The sequence below is a fragment of the Urocampus carinirostris genome, chromosome 18 (assembly GCF_059441175.1).
Source record: "Urocampus carinirostris isolate Australia breed hairy pipefish chromosome 18, RoL_Ucar_1.0, whole genome shotgun sequence".
Lineage (NCBI taxonomy): Eukaryota > Metazoa > Chordata > Actinopteri > Syngnathiformes > Syngnathidae > Urocampus > Urocampus carinirostris.
The window spans coordinates 11,694,098-11,719,561 of NC_142366.1; the positions used below are offsets into that span (position 1 = coordinate 11,694,098).

The window sequence follows — 25,464 nt, forward strand, 5'->3', positions numbered from 1 at the left end:
GCATCGTGCCCTATAGAAGCAGCAGCAGCATCAGGACCACAGAGCTTGATGGCGCATGTAAACACCTCGTTGTCTTTGCAGAATTGTGACCTCTATCTCCTCCTGTCTTTGTGACGTCCGGTAAGCGTTTCCTGGTGCGTTTTTGCGTGGGTGTGCGCGCAACCTTGGCTGGAATCTTCACGGACGTTCGGTGATGGTCAGGCGCTGTTAATAAAGGGCCGCACTGATCGATTCACCCCCGGTCCTTTCTGGGGGGGAGGGTGGCTATGCACGTCAGTGTTTGGCCCTGCACGCTCCCCGTCGTGATGGCGGCTCTGTACCAGGGCACGGATGCCTCCTCCCCGGATAAATTCCTCGCCCTGAAAGACGTCAGGGAGGTGAAGGAAGAGACCACGCTGGACGAGAAGCTCTTCCTTTTGGCCTGTGAGAAAGGTCAGTAAACGACAACAATGTGTTTTTTATTGTTATTATTGTTATTATTATTATTATTTTCATTTTGCATTCGTGATGATATGTCCAAGATATTTCAAACTCAGTTTGGCTCTGGGGGCGGATCCAGACTTTCTGTTCTCAGGGGGGCCAGATCAGTAAAATAATGTCAACTTCCAGTTCAAAGCTTTTTTGTTATTCTTTATCATTCAGCCTACATTAGTAACCTACCCTACATTTTAGAATCCCAATGTCAAGGGATCTTTTCTAAACACAACAGATTTATTCACAATAAGGAAAAAATATCCGCATGTTTGGGATTTAATGCTTTAACTGGTTCTGACATGTGAGTGAATGCAGTTTTACACCTAAACTAACTCACCTCATTATACAACCTAAACACTGCTCTAGTACCTGGAGAGAGCATTTGGTTTCGATTCATTTAAAAATACAAAACTTTTGATAGAAATGACTTGGAGACTCTTTTTATTTTGACCTACTAATATATTTATGGAAGGCTAGATTAAACTATCCATTGGGCTGTGTTCGACCTGCAGGCCGTATTTTTGACATGCTTGGGGGAAATATTAAATTAAGGGGGGCACAATCATGATTACCCACAAGAAAACAAAGAAAAGCCCTTAGTGTGTGTGGGGGGGGGGCTGACCCCATATGGCCCCACCCATAGTGATAGGTGTGTGTCCTATTACTTTTAATCAGGATACAGAAATAATTTTGTTTCAAATGATTCATTTACCTCTATGAATTATTCAATTAATTATCAACAAATAAAATTATCAATTAATAAAACTAATGTTAGTCAAAAAAGTTCTTTATAACTTTTCTTCCAGACAGAATAAATAAAATGTTTGTTTTTTTTGTTCCAAATGATTCATCTATCACTATCTCCGTTCGGTTCAAGGATCCCTTAACCGCCTAGGTTGTCAGGTAACCACAAATGACGCAACTCCGGACAGGTTTCTGTATTGCTGAAGGTTTCTGGCCTGAGTTTGGGTCGTGGCAAAGCTGACACACGTCAATTCCTTGATGTTGTCGGCCCAGTTCTTTTTCTGCCTTTTTCGCCTGCTGTTTTAATTGTCACAACCAGAATAAGCAGTGGACCCAAATGCGTAACATTTCACACAATGCTTAATTGAGGGATCGGGGAAGTCAGGAAAAAACAACAGCGATCCAGTGCTCGCTGGGCAGGAGGAGCAAGAAGCCCTTGCAAATGATGCGTGGTCGGGCATCGGAAGCAAGTCGGGCAGCCGGGATGGGAGAACGGAGCGTGGTCGGAGATCGCAAGCAAGTCGGATAGCCGGGACAGGAGAATGGAGCGTGGTTGGAGATCGGATCAAGTCAGGTAACCGGAGACGATCGGGAAGCAAGGGACAGACGAGCAGTATACAGGACAGGACGGGACAGACGAGAGCCAGAGTCAAAAAGTGCTTGCCTTGCATGTGCTGAGGTTTGCTGACGGACTTTCAATGAGTGAACAAGAATGACGTGCTCAAGTAGGAGGAGGACTGATCAGTGAACGTTACGTAATCAGTGTTTCCCTCGAGTATTCGAGGCCGAACGAGTGAGCGCAGATGAGGTCAATTGGCAAATTGTGACATTAATTTTTCATTTAAATATTAATGTAAATAATTCATCAATAAATAAAACTATGAAAAAAAACATTCATAGTGCTTATACAAATAATTAAAAGGATAAATCAAAACTATAGTTAGTTTTTTAGATCGTGAACAAAGGTAAAAAAATATATAAACATTAAATGTATAGGTTGAATACAGATTTGAATACATTGTATTATTTATAGTTGCTTATTTTATCTATTTTATATATAAATCTACAAATACATGAATATAAATTGAAATATGAATATGATATAAATAAATAAACATTTTAAAATAAAATAAAGAGAAATGAACCATGTAGCCCCAAGGAAAATTTGACTTTCATCTATGATTAAATCAACCCCAAAAATAAAATGATAAAATCTGCTCTTGCTCCCCCTTTGCATAGAACACATAAAAGAACAAAAGCATGTGGACAGGAATGCAGGACATAAAACAGCACCCCAACCATATAAAGTCTCCAAACATGGGCCAGTAACTGGAGCAAACCTTTTGTTACCTCTTGTTACTGTAAATAGAACCTGACCCTGAGATGACCCTGGCTTTTTGTTTCTTTGCGGGGGTCTTTTTTTGGTCATCAGGTGACTACTACATGGTAAAAAAGCTGCTCGAGGAGAACCGGCACGGCGAGCTCAACGTCAATAGCGTGGACGTGCTGGGCCGCGATGCCATCACCATCGCCATCGAGAACGAGAACCTCGACATCCTACAGCTTCTGCTCGAACATGGTTGCCAGGTATCAAACGGACAAAATATACTTTGCCTGTTGTTGGAAGAGAAGTTTATTCGTGTTTTTTTGCAGGCCACTGATGCCCTGCTAGTAGCCATAGACTCGGAAGTGGTCGGAGCTGTGGACATCCTCCTCAACCACAGACCGAGGCGCTCTTCTAAGCCTTCCATCGCCGTGAGTCCCCACAAAACTGTCGACATACCGAAAAGGCTTGCCTCTGAAATAGTCTGTCTCTATAGAAACTGATGCAGCGGATCCAGAATCCAGAGTACTCCACAACCATGGATGTGGCCCCCGTCATACTAGCGGCCCACAGGAACAACTACGAGATCTTGACCATGCTGCTGAAGCAGGACATCTCGCTTCCACGCCCGCATGCTGTCGGATGCGAGTGCACACTCTGCAATGCCAAGAACAAGAAAGACAGCCTGCGGCACTCCAGGTGCGCCCCCAGTTACTTTAGAGACCAGTAGTCGAGGAAGAAATTGGAAAGGCTGAGATAACAGTTTTCTGAATACAATTTCTTAACCGGCTGCTGTTTGGTCTAAAATGTTTAGTTCCTAAATCGGCACAAAAATTAAAATGATTTTGCTTATTTGTGGTATTATGATTTGGAATTGTTGTAAGATAATGTCCTCTTCGAGATGTCAAGTCGAGTCATGCTTATTTGTGTAGCCCTTTATAACAAGAAGTCTCGAAGGGCTCCACAGACAACAGACTATAACAGGCTACTAATAATTATTATAGCATCCCCCTGATTTAAAACTTACATGAGGGGAAGGAAAAACTCAAAACCTAGAGTAATTCCCCTTTCAGGATAATCAGGCTGCAAAGGATGTCGCAGGGGCATCGTATAAGTTGTGTTCTGCCCCTTATGTTTTTTTAAAGCACACTTGTGAAACCTGATATACTGTAGCTAATATAGATGCATATGTATACTGTAGGATAATCCTATTCCTACCACAACCTTGATGTGAAGTTCTACGAAGAACCAGATCTTTGTTAGGTTCCTGGTCTAGGTACCTTGCGATTCGGATAACCGAGAAGGAATTTTCATTGGGTGGGAAAGGAACCTTCTTAAACTACAAAGAGAAAAAGAAAAAAAAAACTCATCTAGATCGGGTTTTTGTCCTTTGTGAATCACACTGTCACTGGGTGAAGTCAAAATGAAGAAAAGTAGGGATTTAGTTTTCCAATACCAAGCAATGTTTTTCTAAGGATTGCTATGATTGTTGTGTCTTCATCTCACGAGTTCAAACAATTTCTTGCTGGCTGCGGTAAACCCCTCACCAAGTTAGCGTCGTACGTTGACCTTGAGGGTCTTGATCACCTTGGGGCACAGAATCAACATACCGTCCTTGAAACGGCCCACCTGACCTGAGGGTGCCGAGGACGAGCCGGACGAGGTCGGCTTCTTTTTGTGGTCCCTGCTTAGATTCTTCTTTTTTCCCAGCTCCGGGTTCTCTTCCTCCTTCGCTTTTCCCTTCTTCTCTTTGATTTGTTGCTGCAGCACCTTGTAGTTCAAACAACCCTTCTTGGCAGGCCGTACCCCCAACATGACAGCTTGCTCCCCTTCGAAGTCTCGCTGCTGCTCTTTTTTTAGCCAGTGATTCCAAAGCGATGCACCTCCAGTTGAACCTTCTCGAAAGTCAAACCCTGTTTTGGAGCACTCTTCTTCTTCTCCGAAGTCTCCGGCAGAGTTGTGTAATCTATTGTGGGCATCTGGTTGGTCTTTTGTCTCTTAGCGGGATCCGGGAAGCACACCACCTTTACCAGCCTTATTGGCTTGACAGCAGAATCTTGATTGAAGACTTCAACCTCTGAAGATTCTTGTCCTCCACGTTTGCTTTCATCAAAACTGCAGGCGTTCCTGGTGTCCTCGGAAACGGTATCTTCTTCGCGTGTTATTGGTTTCTTCTTCTTTTTCTTCAAACCTTCCGAAAGGCACAGTCTACGTCAACATTGTCACCCATATCAGGGTTCATTTCTAATTTGGTTAACCACTATATTCAATTGAAGTTAAAACAAATAACATTGTAATCCTGCCATCGAAGATAAACACACAAAGAGCAACGCACGTGGTTGAGACAATAACAAATGCTGAAACATCAGTACCTCATTTAAACTCTTTTACTGGGGGTTAGCAACCTGTGGCTCTAGAGCCACATGTGGCTCTTTAGCTAGCTTTAGCCCTAGTGGCATCCTGGAGAATTTTCCAAAAAGTTTGAAAATTGACAAAGAAGGGATTTTAAAAATGAGTTTTTTGTCATTTTGTGGTTTTCCAATGCCTTTGAATTTGATCCAAAAATAGGGTTATAAAAGACTTTAACTTTTTGCAGCTCCAGACATATTTGCTTATGTTTTCTTTGGTCCAACTTACCTCTTTCAAAATGTCGGGTTGCCGACCCCTGTCCTATACGAATGTGCTAATGAAATGGTTTAAGCAATTGCTCCTTTTATTATAATAGATGACAAATTCATGCAGTCCTTCATTCATTATCCGCACCACTTATCCTCAGTAGGGTCACGGGGGATGACAAATTAGTATAATTAAATTAGATTATTAATGTATAATCTTTTTTGTTACACTTTTACAAATTATAAACTATTGAATCCTAACCCTTGGATTCAATAGGATTCAATAGAGTTTACCTCGTTGGTGGCCTTGGGCGCCCTACCCCCAAGTCCACCGCCCCGAGATTGGGAGGTTGCTTTGAGCCTTGGCCGGGTCATACTTAAGACTTACAACATTGGTACCCATTGCCTCCCTGCTTGGTGCTCGGCATTCTGGGTTGGAATTGGGGGGATTGGTCACCTAATGACTCCCAACAAGATGTTACAACACATCAGTTGGGTTGAGTGAGGGGGCCAGGAATCCCCTTTCCCGTTTTTTATTTTGGGTCAATTTGTGATCTCTAGCCATTTCATGATTTATCTTCATCTTTTTTTCTTGTTAATTTGTGATCTTTTTTTTTTTTTTTTTTACCATACATGGCTGTAATGCGCCATTGTACAATAGCCTTAGAAATTGATAGAATGGCCACCACAGGATAATCCATCAGAATTCCCAGCTTTGGTACCCCTAAAAGTTATTTGTCTTCACTGTGGATCAGGTTCCGCTTAGACATCTACCGCTGCCTAGCCAGTCCTTCGCTCATCATGCTAACGGAGGAAGACCCCATCCTTCGAGCCTTCGAGCTGAGCACAGATCTCAAGGAGCTTAGCCTGGTGGAGGTGGAGTTCAGGTACTCACTTTGCCTATTTTTTGAGGCGTGGATTTCTTGTCATTCCCGTGTGGATGTTCCTGCATGTTTGGTGTAGGAACGATTACGAAGAGCTAGCAAAGCAGTGCAAGATGTTCGCCAAGGACCTGCTGGCTCAGGCTCGCAACTCCAGAGAGCTGGAGGTCATCCTCAACCACACGTCAAACGAAGATCCCGTGGACAAGCGAGGCCTTCTGGAGGAGCGCATGAACCTCAGCCGCCTCAAACTGGCAATCAAGTACAACCAGAAAGAGGTCAGCCGGGCAATGTGTGCTAATGTTTTGTGCCAGGCTTTTCTCTGCCCCATAAATTCTTATGGGCTGGAAAGTCGAGTGATTTACTGCAGCTAAATTGTAAACAGTGTTTGTTTTGAAAACATTGACCCGCACATAACTCACTATCAAACCAATTTTTGGGCATGGCGTCCGACTAAAGGAATTTTTACAGTGCTAAGGTAATTTCTGGGTTCTTTGTGGACTTTCATGCTTTTCTAGGGCTTGGCATAGTTCCATTGTGTTGCTCTCATAGTCAAAATCTTCCCTTTAGGTTCACCAGTCTCTAATTTGCCCTTTGTGTGAATCTGATCATCATTTCATCCTTTTCTTTGCCTGTGGCGAACTTGGACAGGCCTAATAGAACAGAAATAGATTACTGTGCCAACTATGGCAATTAAAAACCCTGAGTCAGCATTAATTTTCTTCTGAGCTCATATAAATCCTCTAATTTTAGCCACAGTGTGAGTCAGAAGGACGGGAAAATGGATCTTGACCTATGTCTACTGCAATAATTTGACTGTCCCGGCATTGACGACATCCACTTCCAGTCTGTTATATCTTACAGTAGATTTCCTGATTATAAAATCCAAACCTCTGACTCAAATAAAAGGAAAATTATATATAGATTTGTCCCAGTGCTTTAACCATCTTTACTCATTCTTTTTTTCCTTATTCCCCATTTGTGTTTTTCAGTTTGTCTCTCAGTCCAACTGTCAACAGTTCCTCAACACAGTGTGGTTCGGTGAGACGGCTAGCTACCGACGCAAGCACACCTGCCTAAAGATTGCCACGGTGCTCAGTGTGGCAGTGCTGTGGCCTCTGCTATCCGTTTGTTACCTGCTGGTGCCACGCTCCCGCGTGGGCCAGATCATTCATACCCCCTTTGTGAAATTCATTATCCACACCGCCTCTTACTTCACCTTTCTGCTCCTGCTCAACCTTTACTCACTGGTCTACAATGAGGGCAAGAAGAACACCATGGGCCCTGCTTTGGAGATGATAGATTTACTGTTAATCCTTTGGATTATAGGTAGGTTGTAAATGTTTTGTGCTGGCGTTTTTCCATCACAATTAGGGGGTTCGGATTGAGTATTTTTATTTAATGCAAGAGAATCAAGAGACTGTTGGAATATTTGTTTGTATTATGTAACTGTAAATGAACAAAACCCACCATCATTATGATAAAACGTTTGGGTCTTATTCAGTATCAACCCCTCGAAGTCTTATAGTGTCAATCTTTTTTTCCCCTTAGTGATTCTTTGAAGACTATACATGACTAATTCGCCGAATCAAAGCCGTAGTCTAGATGTGGGATTTACCTCTCATAGTCTTGGTCTTTGGTTAATGATGAGCTCAATGTTTTGAGGTTGGCTTGGTCTTTATCTTGAAATAGGAAAAATCCTCTAAATCTTGATCTTGGTGTCGGAAACTTGAAATTTCAATTTGCTTTACCCTCTTTGTGACAAAGTATCAAAACCTAAAATTCTTAATTTTTACTGGGTGTCAGTGCTTAAGATTTTGATCTTGGTCTGTTCCTAGCCCCTAAATGCCTCAAGTCTGGGTTTGGTATAAGAGTTTGACATTTTTGGTCTTGACTTTTGTTGTTTTCTACGTTCTTCCAATTGCATTTTTATCGAACCATTTTTGAAAAAAGAACAATACCAATCATATTCTTTAATCGGACATTTGACCTTGCCTAGAGGAGTCTCAATGAGATGCTTTGTTATATATTTCTGGCTTTAGGCCAGCAGGGCTTATTCTGTGTGCGTAATGCTATCAAGCTTGCATACAACAAACCGCCATTTTTATGATAAATGTCGAAGGGCCTGCTTTCACCATGTTCGGCTGAGCTGACGTGATGGTGCTAAGACGCGGCATCCGCTGCCAAGAGACCATTAGCACCGCGGTGGAGTCGCAAGGATGGCTCACCGCCTGCTTGGCGGTGATAGTTTGACTCATGCTCACAGTGCGATGCAGGAGTCATTTGGACAGTCGTAACTCATCTCAGTAACAACCCTGATAGCCTTTTTCCACTGCAAGAAATTAGATGGAGCATGCTTGTGCGAATTGTTCACTTCTGTGTCAGTTAGCACACTATGGGTGTGCTAACTGACACACTTTTCCCTCTGTGTAGAATATAATCCCCCCCAATCCACCCTGAAACAAAACAGTATAATGTGAAAGAGAAATTGGAGGTGAACATAATCTCCAATCTGTTAAATTTTAAATTGGACTGTTAACTGACTCTTACATTTCCTGTGCCTGGTAGGAATGGTGTGGTCAGACGTGAAACGTTTGTGGTATGAGGGGTTGGAAGACTTCCTGGACGAGTCTAGGAACCAACTGAGCTTTGTGATGAATTCCCTTTACCTGGCCACCTTCGCCCTCAAGATTGTGGCTAACAGCAAGGTACACACACTTTTTAATAAGATACCAGGGTCATGTTTTTATTAAAATATGTCAAAGATCGAAACGCTTTCTTCTGTTCCCTCACAGTTCAAGAATGTAGAAACTGAAAGGAAGAACTGGGACGCTTTCCACCCCATCCTTGTGGCCGAGGGCCTGTTTGCATTTGCCAACGTCCTCAGCTACCTGCGCCTCTTCTTCATGTACACGACCAGCTCCATCCTGGGGCCGCTGCAGGTAGGAGAGACTCGTTGCTTTCTCTCTAACAGGCAAACAGTGCGTGGGAAGCGGCGATGGTTGTGAGAGAGCACATCTGTGAAAGAACTGCTCTGAAAAATAAGTATTATGTCATCATTATAAAACGCCTCCTGCGACGTGTTATATCTGAAAATACACCCACGGTGCAAGTCGACACAAAAAAACCCACCGGCAATTGAGCATTTTAAACTATTAGGTTTATACTTGTTTTCAGACTTCAGTTATTCAGTCTTGCAAGATCGTCATGGTTGTGGTGGTCTTATAAAACAACAAGAGCCAGACAATGACTAATTAACGCCCTCCACCTTTCTGTTTCTCCTCCCACTTTGCCTTATGAAATCACTGTCTGGGTTTCGCGGAAAAATTAGCTCTGGGCGTGCTGTCGTGATTACCTAACCGGAGTCACCTGAGGTAATCAGCTGGTGTGCTGGAACGCGATCTCTTGATTGGTGGAGGTCTACTACATAAGCTGTCAGCGTCCAGAGATGGACGTTCGAGTGTCTTCCTCATTTCCTGAGTGAACCTCCAACATTCAAGGTACCACAAGCCCATGTATATTCCAAGTCTGATTCTCGTTGCCTGACCCTTGTCTGTTAAAAGTTTATGATCTACTCTTCCGCCCCGGCCACCGACTTACCTGCTACGTTTCGCCACGCGTTTTCACCACGGAGTTGCCATATCGTCCCAAGAGGCTTTCCACTGCCAAGGCTCGACGTCCCAAGCCTGCTCCACCGAATCTTGTCACAATAAAGCCTTTAACTGACGCTATTGGATCCGAGTCCTTGTTCTGTTCCTTGACAGAACACTCGAACCAAAGCATGGATCCAGCGACAGTTCGTCCCACCTCTGAGAGATGCGGAAATGCCGAACAGGAATCCGCGCTACAGCGCCTACAACACACCGAAGGCGCAATACAACAGATCGTCCACGACGTATCCACACTAGTCCGGCAAGTACGACGTCACCAAGAATTTTTTGAACAGTGCGAAGCTCCCCCGGCAACACGAGCACAAGATCCAGTTCCGCCCCTTTCTGATCAGGTCGGCAGTGTTGAACCACGAGTAGGTTCGCCAGAGAGATTCAGTGGAGAGCCCGCCCAGGTCCGCCCCTTTCTTATAAATTGCCGACTAATTTTTGATCTACAACCGCGAGCCTTTGTGAACGAAAAGGCGAAGGTGGCTTTTGTGATAAATCATCTGACTGGCAGAGCCCGCCTTTGGGGAACGGCAGAATACGAACGGGGGGCGACAGCATGCACCTCTTTTAATTTGCTAAGCCAGGAGATGATTAAAGTTTTTGATTCTGGAGCCTCATCAGTCGATGCTGCTCGTTCAATCTTGAACATTCGCCAGGGGAGACGCTCCATTGCCGACTATGCCATTGACTTTCGCACACTAGCAGCCCAGAGTCACTGGAACGAAGAGGCGCTGGTCGACGCCTACCTCCATAGCTTGTCCGGTTATATCAAAGACGAATTGGTTTCCCACGCTCCTCCGGTAACTCTTGACAATGTTATCGAACTGACCGCCCGGATCGACCGTAGGGTTCAGGCAAGACGCAGAGAGAGAGAAGATCCCAGCCAACCCATCACCCGGCTAAGTCAAGACATTAGTAAGATACCGAACCCCCCAACCAATTCTACCGCACCTCATGAGATGATGGAGGTGGACCGCACCTTTCTCTCCGTCGAAGAACGCCAGCGAAGGCGTACTGAACGGCTATGTTATTACTGCGGCGGCCAGGGACATAGGGTGGTCAATTGCCCGTTAAAAGCCAACGCTCGTCGGATATAGGGGACATCCGATTGAGCTCAGCTTTAGTATCGTCCCCCAAGACTGATAGACCTGTTCTCCGGGCAAATCTCATTATTTCCGGTACATCTCAACCCTTCCATGCCCTCATCGATTCTGGTGCTGAAACAAATATCCTGGATTTGTCACTCGCACACAAGATGGGGATACCTGTTGAAACCCTTCCTAACCCGGTATCAGCTCGGGCTTTGGATGGCCGCCTATTAGGCACCGTATCTCAAATAACGGAACCCATTGAACTACAGTTGTCTGGAAATCACAGAGAGAAGATCCGATTTCACTTACTTCACTCCCCTAACCAACCCCTTGTCCTGGGTCATCCTTGGTTGGTGCAACACAACCCCCATTTCGACTGGCGCACTGGGTCGATACTTGAATGGGGCATGGACTGTCACCAAACCTGTCTGCAAGCCGCTCCTTACCCAAATCATCCTGTTTCCACGAGGGCTCCACCCAATCTGTCCAAGGTCCCAGCCTGTTACCACCACCTACAGGAGGTCTTCAGTAAAGCTAAGGCCTCTTCCTTGCCCCCTCATAGGCCTTATGACTGCGCAATTGATCTCCTGCCGGGGTCTGCTCCTCCTCGGGGCCGCCTCTACTCCTTGTCCGTTCCCGAGAGGAAGGCCATGGAGGAATACATTTCCGATGCCTTGGCGGCTGGTATCATTCGACCCTCCTCTTCTCCTGCTGGGGCGGGGTTCTTTTTTGTGGGAAAAAAGGACGGGTCACTCCGGCCCTGTATAGATTATCGGGGCCTTAATGAAATCACGGTTAAAAATCGCTATCCCTTGCCGCTGCTTGCCTCTGCTTTTGAGCTTCTACAGGGGGCCACGGTCTTCACTAAACTTGATCTGCGCAACGCCTACCACTTAGTCCGAATCCGGGAGGGTGATGAGTGGAAGACGGCATTCAACACACCCAACGGTCACTACGAGTATCTGGTAATGCCGTTCGGATTAACCAATGCTCCAGCTGTTTTCCAATCTTTGGTAAATGACATTTTACGAGATGTGCTTAATCGTTTTGTTTTTGTGTATCTGGACGATATCTTGATTTTCTCAAAGTCCCTCGATGAACACCGAAAACATGTCCAGCTGGTTCTCCGTCGTCTCCTAGAGAACTCTTTATTTGTTAAGGCAGAGAAGTGCGAGTTTCACGCCAAGACAGTCTCGTTCCTGGGCTACATCGTGGCGGAGGGGACCCTTCAGATGGATCCTGCCAAGGTATCAGCAGTCACCTCTTGGCCTGTCCCTGAGTCTCGGAAAAAGCTCCAACAATTCCTTGGTTTTGCCAATTTCTACCGGAGGTTCATCAGGAACTACAGTTCGGTGGCAGCTCCCCTCACGCTTCTTACCAGTCCTAGAGAGCCATTTCGGTGGTCTTCCGAGGCTAATGCAGCTTTCAACCGTCTAAAAACCCATTTCTCTACGGCCCCCATACTCCAGGTACCGGACCCTGCACGCCAACTGGTAGTGGAGGTGGACGCCTCAGATGTGGGAGTGGGTGCTGTCCTGTCCCAGCGGTCGGACAAGGACCAGAAGATGCACCCGTGCGCCTTCTTTTCCCGGCGGTTGTCCCCGGCCGAACGCAACTACGACGTGGGGGATCGTGAGTTGTTGGCCGTCAAGCTAGCCCTGGAGGAATGGCGGCATTGGTTGGAGGGGGTAACGGTGCCGTTCATAGTTTGGACTGACCACAAGAACTTAGAATATATTAGATCGGCCAAGCGGCTCAATCCTCGCCAGTCACGTTGGGCCCTGTTTTTCACCCGCTTTAACTTCACTCTGTCCTACAGACCCGGATCTCGAAATGTGAAACCCGACGCGCTCTCCCGACAATTCCAGAATTCCAATGACACACCTCAGGGTCCCGCAACGGTCCTTCCAGCTTCCTATATGGTGGCAGCAGTCTCCTGGGATATCGAGTCCCGAGTCAGAGAGGCGATACCCGATCAGGCGGGCCCCAGCTCCTGTCCCGAGGGTCGACTATTCGTCTCCGAACCCTTACGGTCCGAGGTCCTCCAATGGGGGCACAATTCTCACTTTTCTTGCCATCCGGGGTCGGCTCGGACTCACAGTTTCTTGTCCCGACGCTTCTGGTGGCCTACCATGGCCAAGGACGTTAGGGAATATGTCTCCGCCTGTCAAGTGTGCGCCCAGAACAAAACATCCCACCAACGTCCGGCCGGTCTGTTACATCCACTTCCGGTTCCCCGCCGCCCATGGTCCCACATCTCCTTGGACTTTGTGACGGGGTTGCCAGTATCCGAGGGGATGACGACTGTACTAACTATCGTGGACCGATTCAGTAAGATGGTCCATTTCGTGGCACTACCGAAGCTCCCCTCCGCCAAGGAAACTGCAATGATAGTCCAGCAGCATGTGTTCCGCCTCCATGGCATCCCTCTGGACATAGTTTCTGACCGTGGTCCCCAGTTCTCATCCGCGTTTTGGAAGGAGTTTTGTCGTCTGTTGGGTGCCTCTGTCAGCCTCTCATCAGGGTTCCACCCTCAATCCAATGGGCAGTCTGAACGAGTGAACCAAGATTTGGAAACGGCACTTCGCTGCATGGTCTCTAGCGAACCGTTGTCCTGGGCTCGGCAATTGGCATGGGTGGAATATGCTCACAATTCCTTGGTTAGCTCATCCACTGGAATGTCCCCCTTCCAGTGTGTGTATGGGTACCAACCCCCTATGTTCCCTAGTCAAGAAGAGGAAGTAAACTGCCCGTCAGCTACGGCGAATGCACGTCGCTGTCGGCGAACTTGGGCTCGTGCTCGGGCCACACTCCTTCGGGCTAGCAAGACTCATGCCGTTGGAGCTAATCGACGGAGGAGTCCTGCTCCGAAGTACCAGGTGGGCCAGAAGGTGTGGCTAGCATCAGCTGATCTTCCACTGAAGGTTGAGTCGAGGAAACTGGCTCCTCGGTATCTTGGCCCATTTCCTATAGTAAAAATTATCAACTCCTCAGCAGTCCGTCTCCGTCTACCAAGATCTATGAGAGTGCACCCCACGTTTCATGTTTCCCGAATCAAGCCCGTCAGCCAGAGTCCGTTGGCACCCATTCCACCTCCTCCCCCAGCTCCACGCTCCTTGGACGGGGAGCCTATCTATACAGTGCGCCGCCTGCTCCGCTCCCGACGCAGGGGTCGGGGCTTCCAGTACTTGGTCGATTGGGAGGGATATGGTCCGGAGGAGAGATCATGGATTCCCAGCAGGCAGATCCTGGACCGATCTCTTGTGGCAGAATTCCATCAACTGCATCCTGACCAACCAGCACCACGCCGTGGTCGTCGTCGTAGGTCTGACGCTGCTGCTCTTCCACCGGCAGACCCACCCGCTACCACCCCTTCAGATGCGGACGAAGGGGCCTCTATCCACTCGGAAGAATTCTGAGGGTTCATCGGACGACCTCTGGGCTCTCCAATTTTGGATTATTGGTGATGTATTTTGGGTTTTGGGGGATTATTTGTAGCTGGCCTGTGATTTTTTTTTCTTCCCTTGGATTACCGGTGTTGCCATGTGACGTGTTTGGATTTATTTTTATTTTTCCCTGGGGGACTTCTGGAGCCGTCCCTTGAGGGGGGGGTTCTGTCGTGATTACCTAACCGGAGTCACCTGAGGTAATCAGCTGGTGTGCTGGAACGCGATCTCTTGATTGGTGGAGGTCTACTACATAAGCTGTCAGCGTCCAGAGATGGACGTTCGAGTGTCTTCCTCATTTCCTGAGTGAACCTCCAACATTCAAGGTACCACAAGCCCATGTATATTCCAAGTCTGATTCTCGTTGCCTGACCCTTGTCTGTTAAAAGTTTATGATCTACTCTTCCGCCCCGGCCACCGACTTACCTGCTACGTTTCGCCACGCGTTTTCACCACGGAGTTGCCATATCGTCCCAAGAGGCTTTCCACTGCCAAGGCTCGACGTCCCAAGCCTGCTCCACCGAATCTTGTCACAATAAAGCCTTTAACTGACGCTATTGGATCCGAGTCCTTGTTCTGTTCCTTGACACGTGCATGTGGTGGATTCCCACACGTTTTCACTCTTGTCTGGGTCATTTAATTTCCTGAAATTGAAATGTAAAGATCCTAAGATCTTTAAAAATAGTCTTTGGACTATGTTTAAACCAGTGATACAACGGGTACCAAAGACCCAAACCACTGCATTCCTCTGTTTGAACCGTTTTCACCTGCCAAAGCTGCCGCAGTACCCAAATTAGACACTTCCAAAAGAAGAGAAAAGCACTAAGGAAATGTAAGGGATCAGATCACACTTATAGACTAGCTTCTTGTCGGAGCGGGCAAAAGTAAACAGTGTTGTGGTGCGTTTCCCTGGAGCTGTGTTGGTGTCATATGATGTGGCGGTCTGGAAGCCTGTGGTCTAACCTTCCTCAGGCATTTAACAGCCAGATAGGCCCCCCTCAATGTGTTTTAAATGTTTGGCCCAAAAATATGGTTTCTGTCATCTTTCCTAGGTGTTGCTTCTACTTTTTTGCTTAGGTAAATGTTTCCTGCCAATTAGAGGTATATCAATCACATGATGGATGAGTATCGGTATTTCAAAATAAACTTCAGATGTTCTTAGAAGCAAATACTCTGAGAACAGGGAAACAGATGGGGGCTGTAATAGTCGAAACAACTTCTTGGGGGCAGGAATAATAAAGGAGGTCAAAAGTCTATGATTCTTGATATTGTTGAATAATTGATCGGTAAAGGTTCAATCACACTCCCTGAACCATTTTAAAAGTTCAAGAAGAGAGAAGAATAAAGCTAAAAGATCATAAAGAAAAAATTCAGACAGGGAGAAATACATGTTAGGGCCAAATAGTTATTTGACGCTAAAAACCCTGACAATGTTTTTGGTGTCCCTCCTGAGGCAGCCTTAAAGCCATTTGTAGATGGTTTAAGGCATAATACTGTTAGAAAAAATACTCCCAGAAGAGAGGACTATCCAGGAAATTGACCCAAAAATAAGGGCAGATTTTTTTTGGAACGTTAAAAAAAAATATCCAATGGGGACTTTGTTCCAATTTATTTACAGGAAAATTAAGCACTCAGGGAACATTCTGTTTAATATTAATGATCTTTTGGAAATACTGTGAAGACCATATGAATACAACAGATTTTAAAAGCATGTTTGACCACAGGAACCCCAACTCGGAGCCTTAAGAGAAATAACATTAACATATTTACTGTCATTGACGATTACAAATGTCAAAGATCCCTTTTTTATACGGCTGGCAGTAACTACAGTAAGTAAAAAAAACATGACACATTGCAAAGTACGATCTTCTTAGGAATAAAAATCTTCAGAGTAAAACCAGACTTGTGGACCAATGGAACGACAACACCCTTGGGTGGTGGGTTGTCCATGCGCGACAAAGACCCAGAGGAAGAACATACCATATAAGGGATGATAAAGGACACATTGGAACACATGGACCATGACTGGGAGACACAAGACGGTATTAAATATTCTTAGGGAGATTGTCACGAGGCGTTTAAGAAAGGGAGAAGCCACATGAAGAAAGAAACAAATGGGGGAAATATCTTTGGTGGCCTATCATAAAATCCTCAGAACATGTGGAATAAAGCATATGTGATGCTGTAAATTATAAGATCGTAAACAGGGTCTCGTAAAAATCTGGTACAAGGGAATTTGTAACATAAAAGCCCTATCTTCCTTTTTGTTGATAATTTGAAAAATCCTGGCAGATCTCAATGGGTCAGATGCTGCAGGAGTTTGGCAAGTTTCTAGGACTTTTCCTGCTAGTCTTGTTCTCCTTCACCATCGGGCTGACCCAGCTCTACGGGAAAGACCAGAAAGAACCGGACCAGAGTCGGTCCAGCGACTGCCAGGGAATTTTTTGCCAGCGGCAGAGCAACGACGCCTTCCACACGTACGTCCTCGATCCCTTGCTGTAAAAGTCGTGCTTGAGTAATGATTTATGTCGCTCTGTGCTCACAGGTTCATGGGTACCTGCTACGCCCTCTTCTGGTACATTTTCTCCTTGGCTCACGTGGCGCTTTTCGTCACCCGCATCAGCTACACAGAAGAACTGCGTTCCTTTGTTGGTGCTCTGATTATTGGCACCTACAACATTGTGGTGGTCATCGTTCTGACCAAGCTGCTTGTGGCTATGCTCCATAAAAGCTTCCGGCAAATTGCTGTAGGTCTTCTGCTCAAAATAAGGTTTTTCACAAAAAGTCTTTAACTCACAGTTTTTGTGAATGAACCTTGGTTAGAACCACGAAGACAAGGAGTGGAAGTTTGCCCGAGCCAAACTGTGGTTGAGCTACTTCGATGACAAGTGCACCATGCCGCCCCCATTCAACATTCTACCCTCGCCCAAGACCGTTTGCTACCTGCTTACCAGTATGAGCAAGTGGATCTGCTCACACACTTCCAAGGGGCGTGTCAAGAGACAGAACAGTCTGAAGGTAAGAACAATCGCCTATGTCAAAGGAACACACTGCAAGTTTGATTTGTAACCCGAGTTTGGGTTAAAATCTGCAATGTCTTGTCTACGGTTACCAATCTTTAACAGGAGTGGAAGAACTTGAAACAAAAGCGCGACGAGAACTATCAGAAGATCATGTGCTGCCTCGTGCATCGCTACCTGACGTCCACGCGACAGAAGATGCAAAGCACCGACCAGGCCACTGTAGAGAACCTCAACGACCTTCGCCAGGACCTGTCCAAGTTCCGCAACGAGATGCGGGACTTGCTGGGCTTCCGAACCTCCAAGTACGCCATGTTCTACCCAAGGAGCTAAAAGCCTGCTACTACTTTATTTGAAAGCGCAAAACACAAACTGACTATCAGAAGTCAATCATAAAAGAGCAACATCTATATAGTCATCCATTTTTGTAAGCAGGAGGCAATTCTTTTGGACAGAAATATGAATAAATATTTATGCAAATGTTTTACCGCATTACTCAATGTTTGTGCTCCCCCATTCAACAAAAAGCACTTTGAAGTTAAATAAAGTAGTTTTTTATTAGTGAGCATGACAATAATAAAATAAAAATAATATTCACAGAATTTCTTTGTCATCTTTTAACACTCTTGAAAAGCGGCACGGAAAGCGTAGCGGTCATTGAGTAATATACTGTACAATTTATACAATCTAAAAATATATTAATTTTTATTCTTGAATTTGTCCTTTTTACTGTACTCCGTGACCCATTCAAATTGTTGCTGTGAAGAATAGTGCTTTATTTATTAAAACTGGATGAAACAACCATTGTTATAAGAGGATGGAAAATGAATAAAATACTTTAAATATAAATTAGCACTCTTCATCTGTCTGTCCAATAAAGTACCCTATTTTTTCGCACACAAAAAAGGATTTTGTCATATACTTTTCATACATAAGGCACACTGGACTATAAGGCACATGAAATTGAGACCAGTAAGAGCTTCCTGGTTTATTTGTGTATAACCGCTGGCCTCTTGCACTCAATGCATACGATGTGCAATAATTTACAAATCAGCAAGTATCACAGATTAAAACAGCAAAACATTGTTTGCAACAGGAATCAACCCTGATTGCTCTAGTGAGGGCACCAATATTTTGCCACTAGACCACAAATGGTACACATGAAATATGAAAAAGAATTAGAGCTTATCTCATTATCACACTGTTTCTTTACTCATGGTGCCAGAAACACAAATGTATCTACTTCTTCACCTGTGCTTCAATAATCTCTCGGTTAAATATGTCTCAGTACGTAATAAAGCTTGTATAGAATTTTGTTGCAAGTCTGTTTTCCGTTTTGGTCTTTCGCAACATTATTGAGGCACAGGTAAAGAAGTGGAGAGACTGTTTAACCTATCAAAATGCACTATGCAGATCATTGTTTCTGGCACTGTGAGTAAAAATAGTGTAATAATGCTTTTTCATTAGTCACATGTTCCAATGGTGGTCTAAGTTTTTGTGGCCTCACCACAACGGTTCGTGAATTCAATGCATTACTATTTGGGCAATCGATGAGTTTAATTGATCATTTATTGCTCAAATACGGCAGTATACCATAAAACATTGTGTGATGACGCACACCTATCAATACTGTATGTATTCCCAATCTTAACCACTGTATTCTGCGGTATATAAGGCGTACCGGGTACAAGGCGCACTTTTAAATTTTCGTCCAATTTGGGTTATTAGGTGCGCCTAATAGTCTTGAAATGACGTTAAATATTTTTGGATTACTACCTTTCCATTTAAATAAATATTTTCATAGTAAAACAGCAGTGGAAAAAATAAGTTTGTATTAAATAGTTCTAAAATTATTCTGTTTGTCTTATCGGAATTTACATCGATTTAAATGCATGATAAAATATCTGAGTATTAATGCCTGGTCAATGAGGGCTAACATTAGCGATGTTTTGCTCAGGTAGCCATAGTTTTATGCGGTGCCGTCTCCCTCAGCAGCGTTTGTTCTTCAGCAAGTTGAGCGCCTTCCTGTTCTTGGTCTTGAAGCCCAGCACGAAGTGTTGGGGACCCACTTTGCCGAGGCCGTCCTGGTCCACGTGGCCCATGAAGATGTAGTTCAAGCCTGGTGAGGTCACACACAGAGAGCCTGAATGCAGCGGCAGCACGACGGGAAAGGGCAGGGGAGGGGGAGGCCACGCGTGAGAATTTGATCTGCAAAACATTTCAGTTTTATCTTAAATTTCCACTCGAAACCTTTCAGTATTTTAGGTCTCTGGTTCTCAACTGGTCTGGCTACAGGGCCCACCGTTCCACTCTAGTGACTAGCTACGACCCAAATAAAGAAAAGAAAAAAGTCCACTTGTCAAATGTGTCCAATGAAAGGCTTTTGCAGTTTAAAGCATAAAATATAATCACCTTTTTTTTCCAAAAACAAAATGACAAGCAAAACCATAATGACTTCAAGTTTTGCATATACTGTACTCGCATATAAGCATACCTACATCACGTATAAGTGAACCCCCTAAACTGCTTTAAAATAGCCAACTACTAAGAGAAATTCAAAATATTAATGAAGAATGTACTTAAAAATCAATAATTATTTAACTATGTAGTTAAAAGATGAATATGGTAAAAGCTAAAAATATTTAACAAAAATTAAAACATTTACTGTGCCTTCCAGTTGTGCTTCAATGGCACACACCCGCACATATTTTTGTATTTCGCAATTTCTTTCCACTTTACTATTCCCTTATCACTATCTTTCTTAGAACTCACTATTAAGGGGCAGAAAAAGGAATCAAAACCAACACAATCACAATAAAATGAGATGTGGTCCCTCTCAAACGCGCCAAATGACTGAACAGGTAGAGATCAAGCAGTGTATTATCGCCATATACTGTTATGGAGTGGAATCGACCCTCAATTTTTTCTTCTTCCTCGTATTTCTTTGCCCTTGCAGAGACCCGCGACCCACTAAAAATGGGTCTGTGACCTACTTTTTGGTCCCGACCCACCAGTTGAGAAACATTGTTTTTAGATGATGAAATATTTTATTCCGTTTGACTCTTCAGACTTTGGAATATGCCCATCACCTGGCATTGAAATGTCACCTGAAACACCTCACGGCCTCAGCATAGAAGGTAAATTATTTTTTTTACAATTCTTATTAAATTAAATACTTCATTTTCCACTAAAACCAAAGAAAAAAAAACGTTTTGACGGGCTTCATTTAAGAGTAACTCCTTTTAATTATTATTTATTTTACAAATAACTATTGTTCCGTCAAACTATGATTAACAGAGAGATTATTTACCCAATTAGAATTCCGAACACAATGCAATATGCAAATCCGTGATGGAGCAAAACTGAAAAGTAAACTGCGTCACAGTTAAGGAATACTGGGTCATGATTATTGATTCGGAGCACCTACGGCTGCCACTGGCGCCAACAGCCACGGGACCTGATTGGCTGTTGAAGTCTTTTTAAACTCCCGTCTTCGGAAAGGAAGCCGTCAGACCGTCTGCGAACCTATGCTCTCAGCTAGGCAAGCTTTTGTATGCTCTGACATTATACTGCCCTGTTTTCCTGCCTGATACATGTTGCCGACCTTTTTCTTAACCCGTTTCGGCTTTTGTTCCTCCGTCCCGGCCATAGACCTGTTTTGCCCTGTTTCCTGCTTGATAATTGTTGCCGACCTTTTTTTCTGGACCCGTTTCTGTTTTGCTCCCCCAACCTGGCCATCGACCTGTTTTCTCGCTGTCAACGACTACCCTCGCTCGACACGGAAGTGCCACTTCCGCGTTCCTGCCATCTGCTACCCGTGACCGAAAATCATCGGATCGTGGATGCAAGCACTGCTCTCTTTCTTAAAAAAAACGGAGTAAAACGAACGCTATTGGGTCCTGTCTCCATTCCTGGCTTGTGACATACTGTACTCATAATATATACATTTATTTTTTATGTACTTGTTTGGTTGCTTTTCTTTTTTACATTATTATCTTTCATTGATCGTTAGCATATCTTTTTATTTTTACATTTATTCTAAATTCTTTAAATGCAAATACAATTGTACATTCTATAATTTAAAAATACAACATTTAAGTAAATTACAAATTATTTTTAGTATTTTTATACACTTGGTTTCTTATTCACGTTTTGACTGGAGAGCGATGGGTGACAATAGGCTGTACTTGCCCAAGACACACCACAGGAAGTGGTAGGCTTACGAGAAATGAAGGTGAACGTGAATTTATGTTTTTAATTTTCAAAAGTAATTTTTAGATTATTTATTTATAAAATTTAAATGATACTTTCATTCATTATTCAATTATTTATTTTGGCATTGTTTTTGTCCTCCATGACTAAGAGAATGTAACGTTATTATCGGAACAAGAAAGACTCTGTAATGTTTTTAAATGGTAAAATTAACGTTCCCCCAGTCAGGGCGCTAACGTAAGTTAGCCTGAGCTAATGTTCCAATCAGATGGCGGGACTCACCTCTCCTGACGAACGGGCATTTTTTACAGAGAATGACAATCTTGGTGCTCATCGTCTTCCCCGCCTGTTGAATGGCCAAGTTCCCTTCTTTGTACACGTTAATAATGGAGACGGTGACGTGTGAGCTCCCACTACGCGTCACTGCTGAGATGACCGTTCCAGTGATTACTGTAGCAAACAAGCAAAACTAATTCATTTGTCAGGGTTTAACAAAGCAATATGCGGCTTGCTGAAAAGTCAATTTGCATTAAAGGGTAGCATCATGATGATGGACCCACATGGGGGAAGCAGATACAAAGGCAGTCGTACTCCAAAAGAGGGGTTGGATATAATATGAAAAGGGTGGTATAAAGTTATAAACAAAAATGGGTTCACAAAACAACGAAATGTCCAAACAAAACAAAACCTGACAATGTCCAAACCAGAAACAAAGACCCAAACAGGAAATGAAAAATACAAAGTTAAAAAAAACAAAAAACACAAACAAACCTGGCATGGTGGTGGACGCTCGCTAACATTACAGCACAATTTTAGCAAGTGGCCCCTCATAAAAGTGTGCTTGGTTTAGCTCTTGACGCGCAGTCAGGACTAACACAGGGCCAACTATTCGGCGGCTTAAAAAATGAATTTCCATAATTATGTATTTTATTTTCCTATGCAGCCCAAGGTGCCCGCCGTGCCAGCCTTCCTTTCCCTTCGTCTTTTTAGCAATGCCAAGCAAACCGAATCGTGATGTGGTAAACATCCCACGAAGGTAAACATCACAGGGTGAATACACGTCATTTATCGGGGCTAAACGCCACACTGTGTCCGTACTGTACACTCGCCTCCCTTTTCCTCTCAAGGACGCCTTTGATATGCTCGTTGAGAGGGCTCCGACCTCGTAAATAGAGTCGTTTGGTTGAAATGGACTTAGAACAGCACTTCGATCGCAAGGTGTTTGTAGCTTCTTTTGTTATGGCCTTGAGAACCGTATTTGGTTCTACAAGTGGGTGTTCGAATATCAATGAACTCACAATATTGTTCTGTTCAATGTATAACGAATGAACATTACAAATGTTATTAAGAATGAATTGTTGACAGCCTCACCGAAGTTACTGGAACAGAAGTTGCTCTCAAGTGTGCCTCGTCGTTTGCACTTCGGCCTGCACAAGGCCACGGAGTACTTGAGTGCTGGGAAAATATACACACAAATACATAATCTAAACACGTGAGGGACAGTTAAAAATATATTTCGTTGTAAATTTACTAGCTATTTTGCTAAGATAGCATGCAGCTGTGTTAATCTGGGTTTTAGCTTTTAGCTAGCTAGCCAGCAGTCTAGTTAGAAGTTCATGAGTTTATCACCAATAGGTATCTAGATCAGCTACTTATCTGGATGATTGGTCTGTAGATTTCAATCTACCTTGAAGGTATCTTTAAATTACAGTTTTTTATTTTACTACCTGATAAAGGTATCATCATTCAAGGGGTAAAATAAGTGTTTTGTTATTTCGTTCTGATGAGTGTGCAGCGGTATTGTCGTATCCATTGAGACATAAAATTAATGTTGCTACCTACGTATGGGCCTTGTGGTAACCGGCTGTGTGGTGGTTGGGGGCAACGTTGTGGTGAGGGAAAACTTCTTAGAGCGGAACTTGTAGTGCCCAATGAAACCGTCCGCAGTCAGGCTGAGATCAGATAGGAACTGGATAAGGAGCTGGTTGCCCTCTGAGAACACGGGCCTGCCATGTGAGGATAGGACGTGGAGGGGAAAAAAATGGGATGACTGAGATGAGGAAACAGGAAGATGTTTTTGAATGACTCCTAAATTGGAAATCCACTTGAGTTGTTTGGGGAATTTCCCAACAGAAGGAAACCAAGGGGATAGTGGAGGACATTGAAGAGATTATGTCTTAACGATTACCATCCTGCCAAAAAAGCTGTGCAAAGTGGCTTTGGACAAGCAAACTCTGTCTTCCCGATAAAGCTTTTGTACCCAATTGCTTCTTGGTGGTAGATGAAGGATGGATCAATGAAATGAAAGGAGAGACAAAAATTAAAATGCGACAAAAGTAAAATGACCTACGCAGGAGGACTATCTCCGCAGAACTTCCCGATCCTCCTGGCATCATTGATCTCGCCGCCGTTGAAAATAGAAACGTGGTCATAGCGGCAGTAGTTATCTCGCTCCACGTCAAACTTCTCGAACTTTACTTCAATGATCTGCGGCCAAGAAGGGGAAACGAGACAGTCTCTAATCAAGTAGTCATTTCAACTAAGATGATTGAAGGGCACCAGTGCAATTTGTGGGATGACACCACCATCTCACGTTCCGAGTTCGGCCTTGTACATTCCAAAGATGCTTGAAATAATTTTAGTGACTGGCCAAGAAATGCTTTACCTGGTTCTTAGGTGCGACGATGTGCCAGGAGCAGGTGACACCGGCTGGGTAATCCCTGTCCGGCCAGTTTGGGGTTTTAAATGTTCCAGAAGGTTTGTCTAGTCTTCCCCCACAGTACTGATCCCCTGTTGAATCAATACCGATACAGACAGGATAATTTACTGAGAATCATCAACACAGCCTAGAAAATCATCACTGCTTTTTGCCCAGTCTGCTACTGCAGCAGAGCCGACAACATTGTTAGGGACTGCTCTATGGCAGGGGTCGGAACGTATGGCTCGTGTGTCATGAGTTTATATGGCTCGAAGATAAAACTTGATGGCGCTTTTTGTCAGGGAATTGGAACTTTAATTTAGTTCATGCGAAGCTGAGGCAATACAGAGGTAGCGTTAGTTCAGTGCAGTATATCTATTTTGCTGTATTTTGTGACGTTTTACAAACGATCTTTGCTTGCATCTTCTTTTGAAACCATTATTTAGGACAGAATGTCAAAATTAACCAGTACAACTGAGTCAATCTCTTTAAACATTCAATTCACTTCAACATACTTTCTTGACAACAAACAATGTGCTAGTTTCCTTTGTTAGAGAATGGCATCTTAAGATATTTTTAACAGCACCAAAAACACAACTTGTCTTGAAATAAACACTTCTCCCCTTCACAAGAAGACCACATTCCAGTTAGCCGGATTGCAAAATAACCAGTTATAATTGAGCCCTGTGATAGTGTTTCATAGTTTAGTAGCAACCTCTCTGCAACCCTCCACTGTCAGAGCCGGGACAGTTGTCTGTCTTGACAGTTGCTCTGGTACGAGCAACCAGCAATTAAAATTCCTATCGGATAGCACACAAGGCATTGCTACCCTGCAGAGAGGAAAAGGCTGTCGGACCATGTGTCGTCCTCTGCAGGGGGCTAAGGAGGGTGGGCGACGCTTAGAATAAATGCCTGAAAATGTTCCCATCCAGCTGAGAGAATATGTTGTTTTCCAAACTGGGTCAGAGCTATTGTGGATTACTTTCAGAATCTGGAACGCCACCTTTCCCCAGCGGGTGCCAACGGGGAGAGTGGCGGAACTGCAGGCTCCTGCGTTCCATCTCATCTAACTTACTCTCATCATCCTAAGGTTTACATTGCTGTAACTGACACCCTATGGTGTCGGGTCATTTTAGTTGTTTTGGTCACTTCAGGTTTGTTTCTTGTTTCTTCTTGTGTTGACCACAGATTGGAACATAATGAATGGACTTATAGTCAGGTTCTGGCATTACATCTTTCGCAGGGCGCGCCAACAAGAGGGAGTGACAAAACTGTGCACACTTGCGTTTAAGCTCCCCTC

The 25,464-nt window shown here is 44.2% G+C and overlaps 3 protein-coding genes across 4 annotated transcripts in view; 1 reads left to right on the top strand and 2 right to left on the bottom strand.

Annotated features, from left to right (window-relative positions):
• trpc1 (transient receptor potential cation channel, subfamily C, member 1) lies at positions 1–18,103 on the top strand. Its single transcript, XM_088322032.1, has 14 exons — positions 1–120; positions 202–432; positions 2,651–2,805; positions 2,872–2,973; positions 3,039–3,241; positions 5,913–6,044; positions 6,121–6,316; positions 7,031–7,367; positions 8,607–8,746; positions 8,834–8,980; positions 16,527–16,711; positions 16,780–16,981; positions 17,058–17,252; positions 17,360–18,103. The coding sequence occupies exons 2-14, from the start codon at positions 267–269 to the stop codon at positions 17,585–17,587; spliced, it is 2,388 nt and encodes a 795-aa protein (XP_088178158.1). The 5' UTR covers positions 1–120; positions 202–266; the 3' UTR covers positions 17,588–18,103.
• LOC148348366 (40S small subunit processome assembly factor 1-like) lies at positions 4,094–5,792 on the bottom strand. The gene is given in 3 exon segments (XM_088322841.1): positions 4,094–4,401; positions 4,404–4,733; positions 5,786–5,792. Coding segments are annotated over 3 exon segments (645 nt in total).
• The window catches only part of pcolce2b (procollagen C-endopeptidase enhancer 2b), a 10,606-nt gene continuing 2,934 nt past the window's right edge, over positions 17,793–25,464 (bottom strand). The window contains exons 4-9 of one of the 2 annotated variants that reach the window (XM_088322033.1): positions 24,132–24,256; positions 23,817–23,953; positions 23,309–23,472; positions 22,838–22,921; positions 21,749–21,916; positions 17,793–19,373 (exon numbers count right to left, since the gene is read on the bottom strand). In XM_088322033.1, the coding sequence (XP_088178159.1) occupies positions 19,243–19,373; positions 21,749–21,916; positions 22,838–22,921; positions 23,309–23,472; positions 23,817–23,953; positions 24,132–24,256 (809 nt within the window). In that variant the 3' untranslated portion in view covers positions 17,793–19,242. Of the gene's footprint in view, positions 19,463–21,748; positions 21,917–22,837; positions 22,922–23,308; positions 23,473–23,816; positions 23,954–24,131; positions 24,257–25,464 lie in introns of both variants that reach the window. The other variant, XM_088322034.1, reaches the window with a different exon arrangement.

Bases quoted from the DNA above. Each gene is read 5' to 3' on its own strand.
- trpc1 (XM_088322032.1), top strand. From the start codon at position 267: ATGCACGTCAGTGTTTGGCCCTGCACGCTCCCCGTCGTGATGGCGGCT. The intron at 2,806-2,871 runs GTATCAAACGGA...GTTTTTTTGCAG, and splicing joins TGCTCGAACATGGTTGCCAG to GCCACTGATGCCCTGCTAGT. The intron at 7,368-8,606 runs GTAGGTTGTAAA...TGTGCCTGGTAG, and splicing joins GTTAATCCTTTGGATTATAG to GAATGGTGTGGTCAGACGTG.